The 18022-nt window shown below is 36.9% G+C and overlaps 1 protein-coding gene across 4 annotated transcripts in view; it reads right to left on the bottom strand.

Moving 5' to 3' along the window:
* The window catches only part of FAM172A (family with sequence similarity 172 member A), a 428631-nt gene that overhangs the window by 139499 nt on the left and 271110 nt on the right, over positions 1–18022 (bottom strand). For 3 of the 4 annotated variants that reach the window (XM_032625778.1, XM_032625780.1, XM_032625777.1), the window contains 2 exons: positions 13901–14017; positions 6084–6168 (listed from right to left, as the gene is read on the bottom strand). In XM_032625778.1, the coding sequence (XP_032481669.1) occupies positions 6084–6168; positions 13901–14017 (202 nt within the window). Of the gene's footprint in view, positions 1–6083; positions 6169–10847; positions 11267–13900; positions 14018–18022 lie in introns of those variants that run through there. The other variant, XM_032625779.1, reaches the window with a different exon arrangement.

Raw genomic sequence — 18022 nt, 5'->3', positions numbered from 1 at the left:
CCGATTTTCACTAGTACGAAATACTATTAAAATAAAGAAGTGGGAAAAAAAAAAGAAAAAAAAAAAATAAAGAAGTGGGGGAACCAGTCACTTGGCACGTATTCAAGATCCCTCAAATATCCACCGTTCACTATATGTTATAATAACTGAAAAGTCAGACTTCATTTTGTGTACAATATAAGATATAATGCTGACAATTCTTAAGTGTGGAGTTGTCAAGTATTACATTTGCTTTCAAAAGAAAAATAAAAACAATGTGACTGTACTGAAAATAATTATCAGTGTATTTTAAGTACAATTAAAAAATTTTATTATACCTGCTTTTAAAATATATATGCACAGGTAAACAACATTCATAAAATAGAGATTTTATGAGCATTAGATCTATTTTGGGGGTAAAGGGAAACATATTTAGTAATAAAGGAAAAAATTCAATATTAAATGAGTATGTGTTTTTACAGGTAATTTCATTGCTTTGACCATGAAACGTCAGTCAAAAGATAAAAAGCAAAGCATAACAAGAAAAAAAACTTCGTAATTTAGAAATCTAGAAAAAAAAAGCCTTCACTAAATTGAACAGATAGTCTGGACATCCATTACTAACCTGTGGTCAGTACACATAGAAAATTTCAAATAATCTTAACAGTTTAAATTATAGTAACAGGGTTATTAATCAGAGAATTTCAAGTCTTTCAAAGGTACTTAAACAACATTTGCCATTTCTACTTGAATTTCCTGCCATCACCTCAAATATCATTATCTCAATTAAGTAGGTCATAAAACAATTTCATCATTTCTTGCCCATAATTGATTTCCCCCTCCAGCTCCCCTGTACTTCTGGTAATGACATTTTCATTATCCCAGTTACTTTTCATCGGAGCTTATCATTGTCTTCTCCCTCCCCTTAGCTTCCACATTCAATCTGTTTATCATCAAGGAGCGTAGATTATTCCCAAGTCATATTTGTTACAGCTCTCCTATCCTCTCTGTTCCCACTGCCACCACTCCAATTCACACCATCAACCACATATACTGGCTTTATTGTCACATCCTGCTGAGTCTACTGCCTCCGGCTTCTTGCTCCTGTTTTTTATTCATTTACTAAATTAATCTTTAAAATTCCATTTTTATCATGTCATAATAATGTTGATCATGTCATAAAAAATGTTCAACATTTTTTTAGGACTCTTTGAGGGAAATCGCTGATTTTGATTGAAAACCTGTTCAATTTTTATAAGTAGGCATGGAAAATGCTGGGGGTACTGGCCCTAACTGTTCTCTCAATTGATGCAACCTAGTGTTGATGCCGGATTCAAAAGGGGCAAACTACCCACTGGCAGAGGGCCAGGAAACAGTTTTTTTGGGGGAAAAAAAGTCATTATAAGCTATTGTTCACTGCTATGTCCCCAGCTTCCAGAACAGTACCTGGAACATAATAATTGCTCAATAAATATTTGAGGAATAAATGGATGCAGGTTTCCCCTACTATCTGAAAGTAGAGTAACTCCTGTGAAACCTTTCGTAAGCCAAAATGATGTAAAGTGAAGAAGCAACTACCTTAGGGCACTCTTGCTAGTGGATGCCCAAAATAAATCGAGGTAAGGCACGGATGTTTACATGCGCAGTTAAGCTATGGCAACTTGATGTTGAGATGCAGAGTGTAGTTCCCCGAGAAGGAGCTTAGTGGTGCCACTCTTGCAGCTCAGGGTACTTGCTGCCTCTATAACGGCTCCCTGAAAACAAATGCTGAATGCTATCTTTGCTTTCGCCTTTCTTCCTAAAAGTAAAAATCCTCTTTGGATTTCCTTCTGTTAATGAAAACAGGTACTAATGCAGGTCTTTCATAAAAGTGAAGTGGCATAAAGTAAGCTTTCATAAAGTGGGGGACAACTGTGTATGCTGCGGAGTATACGTGAAATCTCCTTCTGATTTAAGCCAAATTTGTTGGAATAAACACCCACAGGAAATAGAAGGTTACAGAAAGTAGCAAGTTCTGTTCTACGAAAAATTTGGTCAGAGAAGAGCTGAATGGTATAAGCTTAAGTATAAGCTCAGAGAAGAGCTAACGACTTAGTATAGGATCAAATGAGTGTGATAAAGAAGAAACAATCTTTGGTAAACTGTACCACAAAGTCTAATGAGGTAGTGGAAGAGAAAGGGTAGGAATAAATTGTCTTCAAAGAGCATTTTAGTGCCTTTTTTTGAAAGAGTTGCTCTTAAACCCTAAGGTATCAGAGAAAAGAAGAACCTTACAAAGCTTTAGTCTCAAAAAAAGTTAAGGTTTCTTTCTGCTTAGGCTTGAGCGACCACCAGAGTTGAAGTAAGCCTGTTGTATTAATTATCTACCGATGTGGAACAAGTCGTCTCCAAAATTCTCCAAAATGTGCTCAAAACAAAACACATTTATCAGCCCCAGCACCTGAGGTGTGGCTTAGCTGGATGACTAGCTCAGGGCCTCTCACAAGGCCACAGTCAAGGTGTTGGCTAAGGTTGCAGTCATCTCAAGGTTCAACTGGGAGGGGATCCTTTTCCAAGGTCACTCTCGCGGCTGTTGGCAGCCTTCAGATCCTCACTGGCTCTCAGCCAGAGACACCGATTCCTTACCACATAGGCCTCTGCATGAACAGCTCACAACGTGGCAGCTGGCTTCCATCAGAGGGAGCAAGCAAGAGAACAAGCAAGAGCCTGAGATCTGCCAGCATTCACTGGTATTACCATGCTCCCCACTATCCTTAAGCAGTAGGCTTGACAGAATGGTGGAATGACTTTTTGAACAGTTACGGTGCCTGGTTAGGTGACAATACCTTGTAGAGCTGAGACAATGTCCTCCCAGGTGCGTTATGTGCTCTACATCAGCCTTTAATACACTGTGATGTTTCTCCCAGATCTAGGAATGAGGAGTAGAAATGGGGCTGGATTCTCTTCTCATCACCCTTAGTAATCTACTAGCAAAACTACTGCTTCCCATTCCCATGACTTTAGGCTCTGTTGGTCTAAAGGTTCCATACGGAGGAATGCTTCCATGAGGTGAATGATTCCACTGAACTGAAAGCTGAAACTGCCATCTTGCCACTTTGGAATCCTTATACCACTGGATTAACAAGCAACAGAGAGTGTTACTATATTGGCTAGGGTGATTGATCCTGATTACTAAGGAAAAACTGAGTTGCTACTACACAATGGGGGTAAATAGGAGTGTTTGTAGTGCAGGAAATTCTCTAGGTCATCTGTTAATGTTTTCTGTGATTCGTGTCAATAGAAAACTACAATAATGTAAGTCAGGCAGGATTGCTAATAGCCCTGACCCTTCAGGAATGAAGATACAGGTCATCCCACCAGGCAAGAGACCATGACCAGTTGAGGTGCTTGCTGAAAGCAAAGAGAATATGGAATGAAGGTAGTTATACATACCAGCTACAACTACATGACCAGTTGCAAAAATGAGGAATGTAATAGTTATGAGTATTTCCTCATTTTGATATGAATATATATACTAAATATTTTTGTTTTCTTCTCTCTTATTCCCTTAACATCTCATGTAAGATGTGTCAATAGTAATTAGCTTTATCTCTCAGTATTTAAACTACAGGATACCAAAGATGAGAAGAATGAACTATCAGCCAAGGACAAAAAATGGGCTTTGTATCCTCCTTTTCAGTGTGTTTTCGATTGTACACGGGATAGTTGTATCATGTTAGGTGGAAGCAAGACTTCATTAATGTCTTCGTTTGGAGATTTTCTGGTTTAAGGAGATGTATACGAGTGCCAAGTTGACAAGGGGTGAACTGTGGAGGCTCTGTAATGTGGCAATTTGGCTAGGCTGAACTACATTTCCCAGAATTCCTTTTCAATCTGTGTGTCTCTAGTTAGAATGGTACAAAAGGGAGACTTCTGTGGGAAATTTGGAGAGTTAAAGTGAAGCAGCAACAATTTCAGGCTCACACACGCTGTTTATCTGCTGGTTCACTTGGTGGCACAAGGCAGTGGTTACCAGGACAAAGGGCACTGGCTTCTAAAGGACACCCACACCACCAAGGACAGAAGCCACAAGAACTGACATGGGTTTAAGTCCATCTTCATGGGCTCCAGCTCATGCTTATGGGTTCCAGCTCATTCTTGCTCTCCACCCCTTTACATAACATCTTCCCTTAACAACTGTCTGCTCTGTAGACTAAGCTCCAGCATCGCTTGCCAAGTCGACATTCTTATAGAGACTGCGTAACCAGCTCTGATCAAATCCCAGGTCAAATCTCTGTAATAAATCCTTTACTATACATAGTCAATCCTCATTATTTGTGAATTCCATATTTCTGAATTCACCTACTTATCAAAATTTATTTGTAAACCCCCAAATCAATACTCATGGTGCTTTTGTGGTCATTTGTGGATATGCACGTGTGCAGCGTGGTAAAAAATTTGAGTTGCTCAACACACACATTCCTAACTAAGGTGAAACAAGGCCATGCTTCGCCTTCTTGTTCCAGTTCTTGTACTGTAAACAAGTGTCCTTTTCGCAGACTATTTAGTGCCATGTTTTTCACATTTTTGTGCTTTTGTTGGTGATTTTGTTCTCCGAAATGGCGTCCAAGTATAGTGCTGAAGTGTTAAGACAGTGATGTGTCTTATGGAGAAAATAAGTCCCATTAGGGCATGAGTTACAATGCTGTTGACTGTGAATTCAATGTTAGTGAATCAACAATATATATTAAATAAGGCGTCTTTAAACTGAAACACACATAAAACAAAGTTATATATTGATTGGTCGATGAAAATGTGACCAGAAGCTTGCAGGAACCTAACCCTGTATTTTCCCTAGGAGTGATGATTCAGTATTCACTAATTCAGTGTTCTCAGAGACTTTATAGAACATAATCACTGATAATAAAGACAATATATTGTAATTAATGTACACCACACACACACACACACACACACACACACACACACACACACACACACACACTGTAGCATATATATCACCTAGTAGTCTGTTGCTCTGACTGAACCCTGATTGACAGACCTGAAAGGTTTAGTTATAATGATAGTGAAGCTCAGTTCAAGTTTAAGTTTAGGTATTAATGATGGTGAAATTTAATTATAATAAAAGTTCTTTACCTAGTAGTTGAACTGTTCTCCAAATTATTTCCTTCAAATATGTAAACATGTACGCAACTTTGCTTAGCGATTAGCTATCTCTTATGGTTGTTATATGAGGTAGTTCATGTTCAAAACTTCTACTCATTCTCTGGCATCTATGACCAAAGCAAACCCATTTCTGTTCTGTAACATAACCAGACACCACTGCTCAGTTTGTGTTTACTATCAAAATTGTGAAAGCCAAAATCAGAAAGTAATGAAAAATGTCACTCCTTCCTCTTACCTAGAGATTAGAGACTAAAGTAATCCACCTTTTAGGATGGAAATCAATGCCACTCTTCAACTGTCTGGAGCTCGCCTGCTTCCTCAGGTGCTCACCCCGCTACCTCTTTTCTTTCAGTGGACAGGCCAGTCTTGTCTTTGCCCCCTATGAGTCTTCCGAAACGTTCCAGCCCTTACTCCTTATACTGCTCTGTTTCTTTTGCCTAGAATACCACCCTGCATGTCCTCCTATAATCCAAGTCCTATCTAACACACAAGGTCCAGCCAAAATCTTTTACATGAAAAACTTCTCTAGACTCTAGGCCACAGCAATGTCTCTTCTCTGAACTCACAGTCTTGACTGCCTATTGGATCACTGAATTGGTAATCAATCAGAGACAAATACTCTGAGATCCTGCCTAATTTTCCTTGTCCTAATTTTCCATTTATGTACATCTAATCTCCCTAAGCTTCAACAGCAACTGTCTAAATTACTCTCACGTTGTTTCACCTATTCATCTTTACGGAGTTTGATGGTAAGCATCTTCAGCTACTTAATGCACTTCTGGTAGTAGGTCAGACCCATGCTGTATGTTACCAATAATTCATTCAAAGATTCAAGGCATAACAACATGCTTAATTCACAAAATAGAATTCCACATTTCATTAGCATATTTTTTCACCTTAATAAAAAGCACTCTATACATCTCTCATCAAACACATACCTGCTGAGACTCGGGGACAGTCAGGCAGCATGGACTCCACTGATGTGTCCAACGGCTCTGAGCTAGAGACCCAATTACAACAGTTCTGCAATGTAATAGAGACAATGTTCTGTTGAAACATAATTTAAGGCAAGACCAACTTGTTAGGCTGTAGAGATTAAGTTATCCTATACAATCAACCACTATAAGTATACTCTATTTTCCATACTCTGTAAAAAATTCTCTTATGTAAATAGTCAGTAATTATTCATGACCAATAGGACTGGAAAAGAGTTCATCTTCTACAATTCAGCAAGTTATCTGTCCTGATATTAAGAAGACATGTAACCTTCTGTGAACTATGATGCAATATACTCATAAGAGAAGGCTAGGATTTTAATTAAAAGAAATTGAAAAGGGTATCTATTTTTAACTTTTAGATGGAAATAAATATTAATTTGAACATGTGAAAGAATAGTGATATTTTAAAACTATATTCTTTGTCTTTGTAATACTAGAGGAAATAAATTTTGCAATTACTCCTCAAAATCTGGCCCATATAAATCTACTATCATTCAATTTTTACTTCAACTTGGTTCAATGAAGGCTGTATCGAACAGTTCAAAAGAAACACAACCTGGTGAATTGTAGCTGTGTGTCTGAGGACACAAAGGCTTCAATATTAAGGATAAACCTCTAAGATAATGATGATTTACAACTCAGACAGATAAAATAAAAATAATCTATATTCCTTCCATACATTTTAAGTGTGTATTTGAAGTCTGGCTTTAAAAATGTGATTAACCTCATATGGCTTTAAAAAAATTTCCAACATACACGCACGCACACACACACACACACACATGCAGACAGACACACACACAAACACAATGAATTTCCAGACAGATTTTATTTTATAAGAAATCATCCTATCAATCATATTGGAAAAATCGCTGATTGCTATTCTGGTAAACAAGCATGTATTGTGTATTTTTAGATGCTTGCTGTCCTGGTTGTGCACCATGGAATCCGTCCTCACTGTGGAAAGATCCTTGACTGGTAGATCAAGTGTCTTATTGTATTTCCTTAATTCATTCTGTCTGGAAGAAGATGTCAGCTGTGTTGCAGTGAGGAGAGAATTTCAAAGGCCCCAGTCCCCACCAATAAAGGCCGAGGAACGGCTTTTGAATAGATTTGTCAAGGCAACCCTACTGTTCTGGGACCAGGGAGAGCAGGAATAACATAAAGGAAGGGTTGCTGTATGAGATTAGAAAGTGAAGTTCACAAAGCATGGCAGATTTTTGTAAGAAACAGTAGATCAATGAAACTATTGAACTGTGTGGAAAAAAAAAACCATGAAAACAAACACAACATCTAGTAATGTTCTTAACTGCTTTGCTTTCTCTCTTTTTACATTTAAAATGGATAAAATATTACTATCTTCATGTATTATAAAAGCTTGAGGGTTTAAAGTGGATATATATTCTATAATTTTCACTCCTAATCTTAATTAGCAGCTGAATGCAAAATTATACAATGTAAGGGAGAAGAAATTATAAAAGAAATAGGGTTTTAGAAGATATTTCGTACATTTGAAATAAATAAAATTAATATTACTATTGATAGAATACCACCTCAGAGAGTTCTAGATAATGCAGAAGATTAGCACACAATTAGCCAGCTTTTATATACAGTGTGACACTTGCTTGTAAGAAATGAGTATTCTCCAAAGCAGTGTCAAGATATGTAAATGGATGATTTGTTTTATCATTCATCACAATCCCTAATAAATTCAAAAATCATGACTTCTATAGGTACTAAAAATAGGTTTCCAATGATACAGGGAGATAGCTTCAATGAAGAATGACTTTCTCTTTCTCTCTCTTTTTCTTAAACAATTTAGTCTTTTCAATGACAGCAATTAGCTCTACCGACAGACAGGCAGCGATTAGGTATATATTTTAATTATTATTCATCCTAGTAGTACCTCCAAATCTGATGAGAGTCGGCTATTACCCAGGTGATATGTCAGTCTTAATACTGTTCACTTACACTTCACATATGTAAAACTATGTCTTATAGGATATTTCCAGTATTAGTAACAGTGATGGTACATTATAGTATTAAGGCGATTAGTCATTTTCTAACTCATCATTGACATTAAAAGCTGAACAAAATGGATTTTATCCAGGTCACCTTTAACTCAAACATTTAAAACAAAACACAGGTTTACATTTTATGATCCTGAAATTTCAGTTTTTATCTAGGCACATGTTTAGGCTTTGATCTCTCATAAAAGTAGGGTAGAAAACAAACATCCTATAATTAAAGTAAATGTGTCCAAAAGTTCTCTGCAATGACAAAGTACTGGTATAGAATTGTAAAGGTTTGATACCATAAGTTGACGCATACGTATGGTATATGCATGTTTGTGTGACATTTCTATCCCACTGGGAAAAATATAGAGAGAAAAGGACAAAACAAGCTAAAAATATGTTTGCCATATGATAGAGTATAATGAAACAAAATAATGTAAACAAACTGGGAAATATATGTAAAGAAGGAAATATGAGAAAGACATACAGCCACTACATATGAATTCAATCTATCTGAAATTCCATCTTATCAAATGGAACCCCCTATTCTGAGATGTGTTTTTATAGTTTAGAAACCAAATCTCTTTTCACTGTTTTTCTAATGCTTATTTTATCCCTCTTCTCAATGCCCCAATTTGAACCCTATCCCAGCTCTTCAGTTGAGATGAACACTAGCTAAGTGTCTTGGATGACGACAGAAGCAGCCCACTAGGAAGGCCCTATCTAAACCCAGATCATGCTGGAGTGTGTTCCCAGACCTCAGAGATCTTATTCTCAGTTGCCCTGAGCAGACAACAAGGCATGCTGGACTAGAGGTACCAACAGAGCCATGCTTGAGCCTCAGATGCAGCCCCGCCTCATCCCGACCAACAAGCAGAGAGAAAGAAGCCCTTAGCCAGAGCCAGCAGATTGGGATGGATCCTGTAACTACAATTTCTCTGGGTCTGAGGGAATAAGAGAAAAAAAGGCAATACAGTGAGTGTCTTAAAGTTAAGTGTTTTCAGCTTTAAAGGTCTTTTACTCTGAAATTATGACTTTAAAATTAAAATTAAAACTTTAGGTTTTTGTGGTTGTAAATTGCCTTCTTTGTGAAATCCAAAAGTTTGGGAGCTGTTAGTATAAACTAGAAGTGCCTATAGGCCAAAACAGTGCTGAGTGACTATTTAAACCAAGGTTGACAATATTTCAGTGTAGATATGAAATGAATTAAAACACTTTATAAAAACTTTACAACTTAATATACTATGTTTAAAGAGAAAAGTAGGTACTAGGTATTCCTGTGCCAGATATTTGGAAGTATTTGGAGATGCATGCTGCCCTGGTTGAGCGTAGATTTTTATTCATTTTTATGAGTTATAAATCATCAGTGTCTAGAGGTTGATGCTTAATATGGAAGGCATTGTGTCCTCCTCAGACAAGAACAACTACTACTTATCAGGTTGTGTTTCCAGGACTGACACTCAGAACTGAATGGTGATGGCTAAGGGTTCATGACTATCACGTAGAACCATACATCGGGCTTGGCTGGAGACTTTCAGAGGCCAGGGGTATGTCAGGAAATGACATTCACCCACTCAGCCGTTTTTTTTTAATAAAAACTATATATTTAAGTACAACATGATGATTTAATATACATATACATAGTGAAATAACTACAGTCAAGCCAATTAACACGTTCTCCTTTACATAGCTAGCATTTTTCAGTGTGTGTGGTAAAACAGCCTGAAATCCATTCTCTTAGCAAACTTCCAGTATTCAAAACAGTATTATTAAATATAGTCATCATGCTGTACATTAGGTCTCTAGACTTGTGCATTCTATACCACTGCAATCTTTGACCAACATCTCCCTGTTTCCCCACCTTCCTGACACTGGTAACCACGATCCTACTCTCTGCTTCTGTGTACTCGACTTTCTAAGATTCCACATATAAGTGATATCGTGTAGTATTTTTCCTTCTGTGTCTAGCTTATTTCACTTAGCATAATGTCCTTCTTAGGTTAAGTGGGTTCATCCTTGTTCACTCAGACTTTACAGGCCTGGAGCCTGAGGTAAGAAGTTCCTTTCAGGAGCTGCCTTTGGTTACTTTCTACCTCTTCTCATGAGGCTGGCTTAGTATGTATGCTTGGTCTTTTGGTTGGGAGTATATTTCGTTTGGAATCATTGCCATAGTAGCTCTCTTTGACCTTCTTTCTTTTTTTTTTTTTAAATTTATTTATTCATTTATTTATTTTTGGCTGTGTTGGGTCTTCGTTTCTGTGCGAGGGCTTTCTCTAGTTGTGGCAAGCGGGGGCCACTCTTCATCGCGGTGCGCGGGCCTCTCACTGTCGCGGCCTCTCTTGCTGCGGAGCACAGGCTCCAGACGCGCAGAGCTCAGTATTTGTAGCTCACGGGCCCAGCTGCTCCGTGGCACGTGGGATCTTCCCAGACCAGGGCTTGAACCCGTGTCCCCTGCATTGGCAGGCAGACTCTCAACCACTGCGCCACCAGGGAAGCCCTGACCTTCTTTCTTTAAAAGAAATCGTAATTTTAAAGTTATACACTTAATACAAGAATACAGTACTTAACCTTCTTTCACTGTGCTAATTTTAAAAAATCAGCTTTCTATAGTAAATGAATACTTAACATCAGCAACTTTACCATATTAATTTAAACATGTTTGTAAAACAACAAACAGCTTTACTAATTTGTAGTACAACAAGAATGACTAGGCAATTTGTACCATTATCTTACTTCCACATTTTAAAGCAGTGTTTGGTGAAATAATGGAGCCAATCTGTTTGGTGAAATAATGGAGCCAATCATCAAGAGGCCAAAAGCACTGAGGCTTCATCTACAACCAGACTGGTGTTTTTATGGATAACGTGCCAGTTCAGCTGAGGTGTTTTTCTTGGCGGGGATATCTGCAAACTCTCTCAGTTTCTGAGCTGACTTTAAATGGAGCTGGAGTCAGCGAGGTGGTAGGGCAGTGGGCGGTGGAGGGCACAAAGGTTGCCCTGCCACGGCTTCTCCCAACACCTGTGCTCAAGACAACTGCCCTTTCTAATCGCTGAATCCAGGCTTGCTTGCTCTTCAGTATTTCACGGAGTCTTGCAGAGTGCACAGGGACTGAAAAGGAGAAAGAAGAGGGGACGCTGTTTCATCCTGAGTGTTGGGAAATCCTGGACTCTAACCTTGCTAAACCACACTGAATTCTCCACTAGGGGATCACACATTGAGGTGAGTTCCTGCAAGGACATCTGAAAGATATCCCTTTTTTTGCTCTTGTTTCAGTGGAGAGCTCTGAGCAGGGATGATTTCAAAGCCCCATCAACAATGATCTAATCATTTTTATCTCTGGGATCTTACAGTGTTTCCTACAATAATACAGTTGATTTCTTTATGTAGTACCATTTGGTTTTCAAGGGGTTTTCCTCTTGGTTATCACCTTTGATTCTCACAATAATTCATGAAATAGATGAAATCGGAATTATTATGTCTAGTTCACAATTATGAAACAGGCCCAGAAAGGCAGAGTGGCTTTCTAAAGACAGTAAGCCTTGGCAGAGTACCTGGTAGACCCAGGTAGTTCATTCTAGCTCCTTAATTACTGTTTTACCTAGTGAGTGACTAAGCCAGCATCATTATCAATACTCAGTTCTCCTAACCCCTTGTTCTGAATTACTTCTCTTTTGTAAGATATTTTGAATATGCAAATCATTCATGAAACAAAAGGAGAACAGTGTTCATCTAGCTTATATTATTTGGGGTGAAAAGGTAACAATAATAATAGCTGTGATTTACTGAACTTCTTTAAAGTGCCAACAACTGTGCTGTTTCCTTACATGCATTTTTTCCCAGCCATGTTTATAAGATAGGTATTATATTTTATAGATGAGAAAATTGAATCTCAAAGATATTAAGAAACTTGTCCAGGACTACACAGCTAGGTAAGTGATTGACCTGGGGTTTGAATTTTGGTACGTCATAACACAAAACTCTTCACGCTTCTTTATGCCTAAGGCATAATCAAGGGAATTGAAAGAACTAGGTCATTTATCAAATTTTATAAAATTTTCAAAAATTTTATAAAAGCTATGTCTGCAAAAAAATTATTGACAGCTTTGACAAAATTAAGATAAATTCAATTACTGCCTATTTCAGTCAGATGAAAAAATGCACAGATTAATATATGCTGATTTTTAGGGGATGCCTAATCAGATCTTAGAAATACTTAAAAAGTAAATCTAAATAAATTCTGTTATATTTGTCACCTGGAATGAGACATGAAGAACTCGCAATCAAAAAACATGATAAACAGGGATGCTTCTTGTTTGGGATAAGCCCTAAATTCTATATTGGCTGTGTGTGGGGGAAAAAGGTACCAACAGATCATTTATAAACCTTACTAGTTATATAATACTGGGAGCTGTTTATGTATCCATTTGGACCGATAAACTGCATAAGAAAGTACAGTCATAAAATACACAATATTTCTCTTGGAAGAATTTAGGTCCTTGGTAATGAAAATTAAGGATGTAGCTAAATTGTGAAACGAGAAAGGAGAAAAGTAATGTGGTCAGAAAACACCTGGGTGTTAGAATAGATTAAAAAAAACCCCACCTTTATATGTTCATTGTGAGGAGTAAAAATATTTTGGACTTCTGCATGATGAAAATACTTTTTCTAATGGAGAATAACAACAGTGAAAACAGATTGGGGATATGATAACACCACTAGGGGATTATATAGCCTAGTCCTTCTGTTTATTCAAAACTCTTTTCAAACATTAACTCTCTGGTCCTTATGGTGCACCATGAGGACTGGCAGAAGTTACTGTACCTATGGTGAGAGGTCAGCTGAATAAATACCTGGGTATTCTATTAAAAAAAAAAAACTGGAAGAAAATCAGGAAGGTCAAGCAGCTCATTCATATATATAAATATAAGTATTGATCTGATTAAACAATTGCTAAAGCATGGCGTGGCTAATGTCAATTGCTTATAATATCAGGAAGGTGAATATAAGTAAAAAAGAAATTTCAGCTATATATCTGTAATAGGAATCAAGGAAATAATGAGCTGAAAGTTGTTTGAAAAATGGGAGCATGTTCAATGAGTCCTTGTAAATTCTCAGGTTCACAAGCCCTTAGGAAGCGTGAAAAAGCTTTCTTAGCCTGAGGCTGGACCATGACCAGCCCCTGGGTTTCTCCTAGCTCAAGGGTCTGCAAAACACTATTTCAGCTTTTCACTTCTTCTCCCCCTACTGGCAGCAGTGAGCCATCCATTTAAGAGGGGCACCTATCGACCACTTCTGAAGAAAAGAATGAGACAATGTATATTGGGCTTGTTTCTTGTAATTAAGCAGTACCAATGCTAAATACCAAAATTAAAAATCAGGGAATAATAACTTCCTAACAGGTCATGACCTTATTCAGCCAAAGTTCCTACTATATACTGTATGCATACATATATTCTATAGAAAGCCAAAAAAAAAAAAAAAAAGAAAAAGAAAACGGGGATATTCTATAGAAAGCCAAAAAAAGAAAAAAGAGAAAGAAAAATGGGAGGAGGGCTTTCAAAAAAGTAGTCTTTCTTCAGAAGGGTTTCCTATTATTATTTCAACCATGTCTAGTTTTCTCTATTCCCTCTTTCTGCCTCCAGAAAGGGAATTTGGCGGTGGGAGGTGATATAAGTTAGTGGGGCTGCTCAAGATATAAAGGCTCACACTCATTCATCTCAGCACAGAAAAAAATCATCTCACCTCTCTCATCCATTCTCGAATCGTTTTGCCAGCTTCTTGATGCCACACATTGTGAACAGAGTCTGTCAACGCCACAGCAGTCACCTTACTTTTCACATCTGCTTCTCGTTGAATCATCTGTTTTTAAAAAGGAAAATAAAATATTGGCCACAATTTTTTTCCCTACTGGGTGCAATCTGCTTAGTCATAGATAACAGTAATATATTAAAAATGAAAAAGCAATATGCATCTCTTGCTCAAATTTACTCTTTTCTACACTGAACACATGCCTTATTCTTGTACAGAGGTGTGAAAAGACCTAATGTTTTCTTTGCAAAAGACAATACCACTTAAGTCTTAGAACTACGCAGCTCTATTATTTTCCACGTGGTTTGACAATTCAAGGATTAAAGGCATCACAGGGGAAAAAAAGAGGAATCCCTGAGGGCTTCTTTTATAAGTTTCTTCTACCACGTCCTATTTCAGTGCTTCAGGGAGTTGTACCAGGGGTTCACTGTTAGCTACTTAGGACTAACTTCTGCTAATTTTTAGTAGATGGCACATCAGTAAAGAAAGATGTCTTTGACTTTTCCAATTTAACTAGCCTGCTCTTCACCATGGCCTTGTAATTCCTTGGTCTTTTAAATGACCACAAAGATCTTTCTCTTCAAAGATTATCAATGTCATTTTGCTTTCTTTTAGGCTGAAAAATGATTACATTTTAACTTGTCTCTATAGAATGTTATTTCTATAAAATTAAATTGTTCTAAAACTTAAAAAAAGAGCCACTTGGCTTGAAGAAATGGAAGAATTCATCAGTGGTCTGCAAAATAAAGAAACTGAGAAATAATAGTTCTAGATTAAAAGAATCATAAACATTCTAACTCTACTAACACTAGTAACTGACTTGACACAACAAATATAAGAAAGCTTAATAAAGAAAGTAGTTTCAATACAGTATCTAGTAGCCTTGAATTTTATAGCCACGCCTTCACTCTTTCTTTGCATCAAATGTCTTTTCTCCCTCTAAAAAAGAGCAATTTCTCTATCATTTACTATTAATTTATTGTCTATCAAAAATACGTTACTGCATTAAAAAAAAGGGAGAATTCTGAATGGTGATGAACACTCACACAGAAAACAATGCAAGCCACACTTCTGATACCAAATGATGCCTGTTGGCATTCTGAATTAAAAATGTCTCTCTCCTAAATTTCTTTAAACCCTGCATATGAACATCCCCTTTCACTAAACAGTACCTAATGGGAATCTAATTCACTGTTAATGCTGCCTCAGCAGCATTCCTGCACCTTAAATCTTTGTGCCTTGTGGTTTCTGCTTATGTAATGTGCAAATCTTAAAATCAACGTTGGTTATGAACACCATAATATTACTGCAAAACTTCACCTGGCAGTACCAATAATATTTTTAAAAGCATAAAATAATACTCTAATTCAATACTTCACATTCATTATTAAGCAGTTTACTACCTGCTTCTAGATTTTATTTTAAAAATAGATTATCATTGGATTACAATGGCACTAGAATATAGAAATTTAAACTGACATTGGATAATAACCCCCCAAATTCCACAACAGTGAATCCACCTGGCTCATGAAGAACTTATATGTCCTTATTCTCATTTTCTAAACAGGAACACTTAGAGATCTAGGAAGATTGTTGTTGAAGTTACTAAATAAGAACACCACAGTCTTCTGGTAGTCTATGAATATGTCTGCATTTATAAATATTTGTGCTGAATTTTGTTTTGGTTGTTGTTGACACATGCTGACTTACATTTAAGGTGGCAGTGTCTGAAGGCACTAGATACTGAGGACCATTTGTGAAATGATATAAAATTAACAGTTGAAAAGGCTGAGGATTTAGTGCAAAAGTAGAAAATCTGGGGATTAAAATTCTACAAACCTGGAAAAATATACAGTTGATAGACTGACTACCAGAGCGAAAAAACTTTGGTCTGTTTGTTCATCTGGCTGACATTTCACACAATGGATGGTGATGATCTGTAACTTTTCTTCACATCACATCAAACCACATTAATCATCCAGCATGATACTCCCTTACATTGTTATGGTTCTTTACAGTTTAAAGAGCACTTCCTTCCATATTATATTACTAGAGGAGGGGAATGGTCAAATTCCAGAGGATCTCAATCAAGAGCTGTTTACAAATGAACCCAGTAACAAAAAATTTCAAATATTTGACTGTTTAGGAATAGTAGAATTTTAAATCGGTGAAAATCTTAACATTTTAGTTTTTCAGACTATTTTCCTCTTTGGCCTTGCTGCAACTGGTAGCACTGGAACTACTTGCAACTGCCATTTCCGTCCAAAGCCTCTGCTTCTTGCATCTGTTGGTGTGGTTCCTAGCTCCCATTCTCTCCCTTACTGCTTCCACTACGAATGAGCAGTGACGAAAAATGCTGGAGAATGGCAGTGGGGGGGCGGGGGTAGACTGAACACAGGAATCAAGACTGTTTAAGAGACAGACCTTAGATGGAACACAGCTAAAGCAAGGAATGGGTGGAGGCACAGCTGGGAAGGAAAATAACTTCTTTAAAAGTCCACAGTAGAAGACCATGATAGTCTGGAAAACCCAGAAATCTGAAAGGAAAGAAGCCATATGACTGAAGTCCTACTATATGTCAATCTAAGGTGAAGATGTGGTTTTTATTAGGATCCATGGATATGAACACCTTTGAAATTCTTTGCAAAATTCTGTCTGTATGTGACATGAATATTTTTCTGGGAGAGGATGCTTAGCTTTCATTAGATTCTTAGAGGGATCTTAATTTCTAAAAATGTTAAGAGTTTGTGATCTCAATACCAATCTTTCAAAAAAGAAAGATGGCATTATTTTTTTTGTTATAATGTCTTCAGTATGGCAGTATGGTATTGAGTTGAATAAAAGTGAAAAAAAATTTTGATAACCCAGACGTCAACATCCTAAAGTTTCATGGCTTAATTAATGTATGGTAAAATTAAAATACTGTTTGTTTTTCTTTGTGTGTATAATATTTGTTTCTATCTGAGTAGCACTTCATACATTTCAAAATGAATACATAGTCAATCTCACTTCACTCTGAAATAATACTGAAGTGTATATAAACCTTGTATCATTTTCCCCATTTCAGAGGAGGAAACTGAAGCTTTGAAACTGGTTAAAGGCCACACAGATATGACTCTATATCTGTGGCCAGGTAAAGTGACACAGCTCTGATTTGACCATGACTTTATGTCTTGTGTTCTTTCATTTGTATCACATGGGGTCTATTTCTCAGTAATAAACTATTACACTCTTATATAAATAAACTCATTTGATTAATTCCATTTTCATATACACAATATTTCATTGACTTGGACATTTAAAAGAATGGTTTAAAAAAATCCAAATTCAAATCAGTAAAGAATGTTGAAATTCTGAAACTCATGCTAAGAGAAATCAGCCATGAGCAAAATCATACTATCAACAGCATTAAAAATTATTACTATAGTTCTGCAATAAATGATGTATAGGATAACAGGGAAAGTTAAATATTTCTATAAATCATACTGATGATTTGAGAATTAATACAAATATTTGATGCTGTCACCTGATATTCTTGTTTCCCCTTCCTAATTCTGTTCATCTATTCCATTTTTGTTATAGTGTCTTTTCACCTTAGCTTATACACAATTAATCTGCTCTTTCCTTCATTGTACTGCCTGCTCCCAGTCTGACAAAATTAACCCAATAAATATCAAGTACTTTGAACAGTAAAAACATATACCATCTGTATGCAGGCTCATCTTATTATTAAAATTTTTGATGGGGTTGAAATTGAGAGAAAAATAATACCTATTATTTTTTTTCTTCCAGAGTAAGAGTATGATTTTAAACATTAAGTAACTATAACAAGATAAGACAGCTTATCTGAGTGTAAGAGTATTTGGCGAGATGGAGACCAGAGGACCAGAAGGGTGGAATGAGAGGGCCAGTCAGTGGCAGCTACCTTTCCTCCCCTCCATGGATATGGTCCTTCCACAGGGCTGCTACCATCTCTCCCCAGAAATCAGGTAGGCCTTTTCTGTCCACCTAACCTCCCTCACCATGCTTTCTCCAATGCCCTCAAATGATGTATCT

The sequence above is a fragment of the Phocoena sinus genome, chromosome 3 (genome assembly GCF_008692025.1).
Source record: "Phocoena sinus isolate mPhoSin1 chromosome 3, mPhoSin1.pri, whole genome shotgun sequence".
In the NCBI taxonomy this organism is placed as follows: domain Eukaryota; kingdom Metazoa; phylum Chordata; class Mammalia; order Artiodactyla; family Phocoenidae; genus Phocoena; species Phocoena sinus.
Note: the sequence above shows the minus strand (reverse complement) of the source record. Positions and strands in the feature narration are given on the sequence as shown.